At 42.3% G+C, this 8,405-nt stretch overlaps 1 protein-coding gene across 1 annotated transcript; it reads left to right on the top strand.

Moving 5' to 3' along the window:
- Positions 1-63: 63 nt before the first annotated feature.
- Positions 64-669, top strand: LOC138370237 (uncharacterized). The gene has a single exon (XM_069334241.1). It carries the CDS (start codon positions 64-66, stop codon positions 667-669), a length of 606 nt encoding a protein of 201 aa, XP_069190342.1.
- The last annotated feature ends 7,736 nt before the right edge of the window (positions 670-8,405 follow it).

Raw genomic sequence — 8,405 nt, 5'->3', positions numbered from 1 at the left:
TGTTGATGGTGTTATTTGTGGTGATGGTTTAGTGATACATGTCAGTGAGAACGGTGGTGATACATGACACTGAGAACGGTGGTGATACATGACACTGAGAACGGTGGTGATACATGCTCTGGATGCAGCAGTGATACATGCTCTGGGAGCAGCAGTAATACATGCTATGGGAGCAGCAGTAATACATGCTCTGGGAGCAGCAGTGATACATGCTATGGGAGCAGCAGTGATACATGCTCTGGGAGCAGCAGTAATACATGCTATGGGAGCAGCAGTGATACATGCTCTGGGAGCAGCAGTAATACATGCTATGGGAGCAGCAGTGATACATGCTCTGGGAGCAGCAGTAATACATGCTATGGGAGCAGCAGTGATACATGCTCTGGGAGCAGCAGTAATACATGCTATGGGAGCAGCAGTGATACATGCTATGGGAGCAGCAGTGATACATGCTCTGGGAGCAGCAGTGATACATGCTCTGGGAGCAGCAGTAATACATGCTATGGGAGCAGCAGTGATACATGTTCTGGGAGCAGCAGTAATACATGCTCTGGAAGCAGCAGTGATACATGCTCTGGGAGCAGCAGTGATACATGCTCTGAGAGCAGCAGTAATACATGCTATGGGAGCAGCAGTGATACATGCTCTGGGAGCAGCAGTGATACATGACAGTGAGAACGGTGGTGATACATGACAGTGAGAACAGTGGTGATACATGCCAATGAGAACGGTGGTGATACATGACACTGAGAACGGTGGTGATACATGACACTGAGAACGGTGGTGATACATGACACTGAGAACGGTGGTGATACATGACACTGAGAACGGTGGTGATACATGACACTGAGAACGGTGGTGATACATAACACTGAGAACGGTGGTGATACATGACACTGAGATCGGTGGTGATACATGACACTGAGATCGGTGGTGATACATGACACTGAGATCGGTGGTGATACATGACACTGAGAACGGTGGTGATACATGACACTGAGAACGGTGGTGATACATGACACTGAGAACGGTGGTGATACATGACACTGAGATCGGTGGTGATACATGACACTGAGATCGGTGGTGATACATGACACTGAGATCGGTGGTGATACATGACACTGAGATCGGTGGTGATACATGACACTGAGATCGGTGGTGATACATGACACTGAGAACGGTGGTGATACATGACACTGAGAACGGTGGTGATACATGACACTGAGAACGGTGGTGATACATGACACTGAGAACGGTGGTGATACATGACACTGAGAACGGTGGTGATGCATGACACTGAGAACGGTGGTGATGCATGACACTGAGAACGGTGGTGATACATGACACTGAGAACGGTGGTGATACATGACACTGAGATCGGTGGTGATACATGACACTGAGATCGGTGGTGATACATGACACTGAGATCGGTGGTGATACATGACACTGAGATCGGTGGTGATACATGACACTGAGAACGGTGGTGATACATGACACTGAGAACGGTGGTGATACATGACACTGAGAACGGTGGTGATACATGACACTGAGAACGGTGGTGATACATGACAGTGAGAACAGTGGTGATACATGACACTGAGAACGGTGGTGATACATGACACTGAGAACGGTGGTGATACATGACACTGAGAACGGTGGTGATACATGACACTGAGAACGGTGGTGATACATGACACTGAGAACGGTGGTGATACATGACACTGAGATCGGTGGTGATACATGACACTGAGATCGGTGGTGATACATGACACTGAGATCGGTGGTGATACATGACACTGAGATCGGTGGTGATACATGACACTGAGGTCGGTGGTGATACATGACACTGAGAACGGTGGTGATACATGACACTGAGAACGGTGGTGATACATGACACTGAGAACGGTGGTGATACATGACACTGAGAACGGTGGTGATACATGACAGTGAGAACAGTGGTGATACATGACACTGAGAACGGTGGTGATACATGACACTGAGAACGGTGGTGATACATGACACTGAGAACGGTGGTGATACATGACACTGAGAACGGTGGTGATACATGACACTGAGAACGGTGGTGATACATGACACTGAGAACGGTGGTGATACATGACACTGAGAACGGTGGTGATACATGACACTGAGAACGGTGGTGATACATGACACTGAGAACGGTGGTGATACATGACACTGAGAACGGTGGTGATACATGACACTGAGATCGGTGGTGATACATGACACTGAGATCGGTGGTGATACATGACACTGAGATCGGTGGTGATACATGACACTGAGAACGGTGGTGATACATGACACTGAGAACGGTGGTGATACATGACACTGAGAACGGTGGTGATACATGACACTGAGAACGGTGGTGATACATGACACTGAGAACGGTGGTGATACATGACAGTGAGAACGGTGGTGATACATGACACTGAGAACGGTGGTGATACATGACACTGAGAACGGTGGTGATACATGACACTGAGAACGGTGGTGATACATGACACTGAGATCGGTGGTGATACATGACACTGAGATCGGTGGTGATACATGACACTGAGAACGGTGGTGATACATGACACTGAGAACGGTGGTGATACATGACACTGAGATCGGTGGTGATACATGACACTGAGATCGGTGGTGATACATGACACTGAGAACGGTGGTGATACATGACACTGAGAACGGTGGTGATACATGACACTGAGAACGGTGGTGATACATGACACTGAGAACGGTGGTGATACATGACACTGAGAACGGTGGTGATACATGACACTGAGAACGGTGGTGATACATGACACTGAGAACGGTGGTGATACATGCCAGTGAGACCGGTGGTGATACATGACACTGAGAACGGTGGTGATACATGACACTGAGAACGGTGGTGATACATGCCAGTGAGACCGGTGGTGATACATGACACTGAGAACGGTGGTGATACATGACACTGAGAACGGTGGTGATACATGACACTGAGAACGGTGGTGATACATGACACTGAGATCGGTGGTGATACATGACACTGAGAACGGTGGTGATACATGACAGTGAGAACAGTGGTGATACATGACACTGAGAACGGTGGTGAAACATGACACTGAGAACGGTGGTGATACATGACACTGAGAACGGTGGTGATACATGACACTGAGAACGGTGGTGATACATGACACTGAGAACGGTGGTGATACATGACACTGAGAACGGTGGTGATACATGACACTGAGAACGGTGGTGATACATGACACTGAGAACGGTGGTGATACATGACACTGAGAACGGTGGTGATACATGACACTGAGAACGGTGGTGATACATGACACTGAGAACGGTGGTGATACATGACACTGAGAACGGTGGTGATACATGACACTGAGAACGGTGGGGATACATGCCAGTGAGACCGGTGGTGATACATGACACTGAGAACGGTGGTGATACATCCCAATGAGATCGGTGGTGATACATGACACTGAGAACGGTGGTGATACATGACACTGAGAACGGCATGTATCTAATCCAATCTTGTATAATCAAAGCATGCAACGCCCTACTATAATATATTTACACACAAAAATTTATGTCAAAATAATAATTTTTTTTATTTATTGTCTGAAGTAGATATTACTAATTTTGAACACTTGGCAAATTAAAAATATTTTTACTTAAGCTATTACTCAAGGTATAAGTGTGATACGATCATTTTGCAACTTATAAGAATGGTCAGTTTATCTGCCATAGATAATACAAAGTGTTCTTGAAATATATAAAAAATGTATATATACAGCTCTGAGTGCCATGAATGCAAGGATATATATGTATGCACATTAACTGTACTGTTCCTAAGATAAATAGAGAATAATAATGTGGGTAGTTAGACAGCTGTAGCCAGAGAGCTGCAGCACAACATGTCAGCCAGATGCTGTCAGCCAGCTGGAGGCCTGAGAGCGAGCCGGATGGCTGCGAACCTGAGGTTAGACATCGCTCTCTCCGGTGTTGCTTCAGGGGAGATAAGTGGAGGAGGAGCCTGTGTTGACGGAGCCCCGTCCCGTGATTCTCATCCTCGCTCCTCACACACGTGCTCTTCCTTACTCACCCTCGACCCTCACACACCTGCTCCTCCTTATTTACCCTCGACCCTCACACACCTGCTCCTCCTTACTCACCCTCGACCCTCACACACCTGCTCCTCCTTACTCACCCTCGACCCTCACACACCTGCTCCTCCTTACTCACCCTCGACCCTCACACACCTGCTCCTCCTTACTCACCCTCGACCCTCACACACCTGCTCCTCCTTACTCATCCCCGACCTCACACACCTGTTCCTATTTATATCTTAACTCACTATATATTATATGTTAGTCACTTCAGATTCGTCAGTCATTATTCAGGGTTTTTTCCTTATAATGTGATTAAATATGTTCAGTATTTTCCGTTGTAATATTATTTAGCGTTATTCTTTATTAAGCCTCACTTGTGATATGAAAAGATTATTGATATGTACATTTATGTATACATATGTACATGTGTATGTAATATTATCAATCGTGTAACTAGCTTAACAAGACTGTCACTTGTTTAGCTATAGGAACTATGGGGTTCAGTTCCTGAACCGATTATGTGCCTTTGTAACCCTTTCCTCCATCGCCCACGGGATGGGTATGGGGTGCATAATAAGGAAATGAAAAAAAATCAGTAAAGACATTAATCTCATTATATGACTAATATATAATGCTAGAGTCGGGGAACCAAAAACATCAGTGAGATTGGAATGTCCTAGATTCTAGAATTTTAGCGGACCCACGTTATTTGGTGTGTTTTGAAACAGCGGGCCGGCAGTCAGTCAAGTACAAGCTCTTTTGGAAAGAACCAGTGTGAGCCGAGGTGATAGGAGCTAAGTCACCAGACACGTTCCATGAGTACAGCTCCTCTCCTACATCATACAGGATGGATTCAGGTGGGTGACCTAATAAGGAACGAATGCGCCTCTGGCGTATGAAGAAATTTAACCTCAGAGAAAATAGTTTTCATAAACTATTTGAGAACCGTCTCCTCATAGTTTTGTTAAGAGATGGTGCCAGGAGTTGAATAGATGTAGCACTATGCTTTAGGAGACCACAGTTCATATGGTAGTACATGGGAAAGACAGACAAAATAAAGTCAAAGCAACACAAGTAAAAAATAGTTTTCTGGTTTGTCCAACTCAATAGTGCCGATCTCTACTTTCTAATTTCGTTGTAGGTTGGTATATATACTATGGTTACTTACTATAAGTACTACCAAAACAGGAGGATGGGCTGGAAAATTGAGTGTCTAAATAAATCTCTGAAACCTTAGAAATAAATATTTTCACAGTCAAAATTGTGAACAAATGTAATGTGTTAAGAAGTGAAGACAGACACAGTACTGAACTTCATATGTAGATATGTAAAGCCCAAAAGACCCCGGAACGTGTAAAACAAGACCTGAACAGTGACTGTAATGATCACTGCCTCACCTTATAGTTCATGAATATGTATGTCAAATCAAAGTAATTTTTCCATAAAGTTGAATTATTTCAGGCCTGTATCTTTCGGGTAAAGTCATAATTAGAATAGATGGAAGGTGTAGGTTTATATTCCTATTCCTGTTTTTTTAATTCAGCAAAATATATATACCGCCACACCATTCCTGTACCAACCCTGGTCATAAATATAACCTCTTTTAATTAAAAGTCCACAATATGACCCTTAGTCACTTCACGGCCTCGGTTCCATAACACTTCAAAATCCTGTATAGTTTATTTTCGTAAATCATATAATACTAACAATTAGTTACTTTGTTGTAGATCTTATACACTATACTGGACAATTCGGTGCTGTCTGAAGCCTTCCTGGTAGCCAAAACTTACCCAAGGACCGGGCCGCGGGGACACTAAAAAGCCCCGAAATCATCTCAAGATAAGAAGAAGGTAAATTTCACCAATATGTTGATCCAGGCTTCAGGGCAGGAAGCCTTCACAACACCATCCTCTCAATAGCCATGGTATTGACCTCGGTACTGGACAAGACCTCCAAGTGCTGTAGGTAGTGTTGACTCCCATCAAAGCCTTCCTCTGTGTGTAGGTCCCGGGTACCACCAACCTCTCCCTGTCCCACCATCTCCCAATGCTGATGTCGGTATTGAGACCCCTCAACTACACCAGTGTTAGCGTAGGTGTTGGGACTAGTCAAGACCTATTTTCCCTATTGTTGGGGTCTGTGATGGAAGCCATCAAGACCCCGCCTATGCTGGAGTCGGTGCTGGGATCCATCAATACCCCTTCTCCAGCCCGTGCTGGGGGAGGTTATATATATGTAAAATAACACGAGTTTTTAATCCACCTTTGTGAGGTCACTAGGAAGAGTCGTTTAGTTTCCCAATACATAAAGCGTTTCTAGTGAGTGCATCGTCAACATGGGGAAGGGGGTGGGGGAGAAAGGCGTGGTGTAAAGAAAGGATCAGAGCGGGAGAGAGGAAGAGTGAGTGAGGGAGAACGGGTGAGAGGTCTTTTGAAGCAAGACCTCATTCAGGCGCAGTTACATTCAACAGCACTCGCTCATTGCAAGAACACTGGTGTACTGTTATTGGTATGTCAGCTAGAGCTTGTACAAATATAATTTACAATGTTCGAAGCTATTCATTGGAAATCACTTTATTCCTGTAGCAAATTCGCCAACAATTACGGAAATTGTGAACAAGTTTCAATTAACCTGAAGAGACAATAAAGGTTTGTCAATGGATGGAATCGATTATTTGGTGGCAATTTGAGAGAAAGTTGTTTCTTGGTGAACCAAAAACTGCATTGCTGCCTTCGACACGAGTCTAAGATAGAGCGGATAGCCGGTCTCATTGTTAAGACATTGCTAGGCTTAAGGTAACAAATGACTGATGTCCGCAGGAGACACACTATGGCAACTTTACTCTATTTCTAAAATTTCGAAAAATAGGGACCTTCAAGACTATTTTCAAAGAAAATTCCCTATGTTTGAACTGTTTTTGAATCACACTTTTCATTGAATTTTATAATATAATGGTTGAGTAATAGTTAACATTTGTTTTGAGCAACGCCAGAAATTATCTTTTGTCAAATTAGGAATACACAAGATGGGTATGACTGGCTCTTTTGACAACCCAGACATTAGCAAAAATCTACAAATAACATTGGCTTTCTTATTCCATGCTATATGGAAGCTGAGTCACTATAAACTCAGTAAAGAATAACCTTAATCGGCCCATGGCAAATAAAAACTCACTAGAATAAAATACCAATAAATATATATAATGTCATATCGTAACTAATGTCATATCGTAACTAGCAGATAAAGAACAGAAATCATTAAGTGCACACGTACTTCTGTCTCAATGCCAGTCCACCATATATAACACAGCTAAGTTGACAATGAAGTTATGCTTTCATTTGTGTGGCATATATTTATGTGAAGTTAAGCTCAGTATTTTGAAATTAATTAAGAATGCTCAAATGATATTAATAAATTTAGATTTATTCCTTGGTTCTGTAGGATTAGTTTAATATCTTACACGTGACAGTGACACGGTACTCAGGAAGGTCAGTCAGGTGTGCACACTAGCATACAGTTAAATATGACCAACATCAAGAAATTACAATTATATTTTTGTTAACGTGGTGATCAAAATGGTCCTTAAGGGAGAAAAACAAACAGGGATTTTTTTAAAAACCTTACTGCTATAGATGTGTAATGCTTAAAAAAATTACTAAATCTATAAATCATATGAAAAGCCTAAGAATGACGATTCAGTACAAGTGTTTACAGTTTTGCTGTAGCTATTAATTCTCACAGAGATTAACAGTTGTAATTCAATGGTCTGGAGAGCAATTTTATCTTGTTTCTTGCAAGATATGCAAATCCAAGTAAACGTTATTGAACTACTCCTGTTATCTGTCAACCCTAACAATCAAGCCCATCCTCCGAATAGACAGTATGTTTATATACTAAATGTAATAAGTACAATCCTGACTATCGGCATAGTTCATAAATACACTTAATCGCCAGCATCGCACCAAAATAATGTGATTATTAGAGTTTACCTGAAAAGGTGTATAGAAAACCACGACCTAACCTAACCATTGGGGCGTAGGAGGACAAGCATGGAAATAGCATTTATTGCTTCTTAATTACAATTAGTATTTAACCTATAGCAATGATGATATTACAATTTTATAAAACTAATACAACAAAACTAAAATCTTTCAATAAATTATAAAGTAACTTAGGACAATTTTAAAACTTTGTATAAAATCTTAATTGTTTAATAAAACTAAAAAATAAATTCTTTATATTTAAAACTTGCGTATATAGAATTAAACACGAAAACTT

Source organism: Procambarus clarkii, chromosome 31 (genome assembly GCF_040958095.1).
Source record: "Procambarus clarkii isolate CNS0578487 chromosome 31, FALCON_Pclarkii_2.0, whole genome shotgun sequence".
NCBI lineage: Eukaryota > Metazoa > Arthropoda > Malacostraca > Decapoda > Cambaridae > Procambarus > Procambarus clarkii.
Note: the sequence above shows the minus strand (reverse complement) of the source record. Positions and strands in the feature narration are given on the sequence as shown.

Coding starts and splice junctions, on each gene's coding strand:
- LOC138370237 (XM_069334241.1), top strand. CDS start 64: ATGACACTGAGAACGGTGGTGATACATGACACTGAGAACGGTGGTGAT.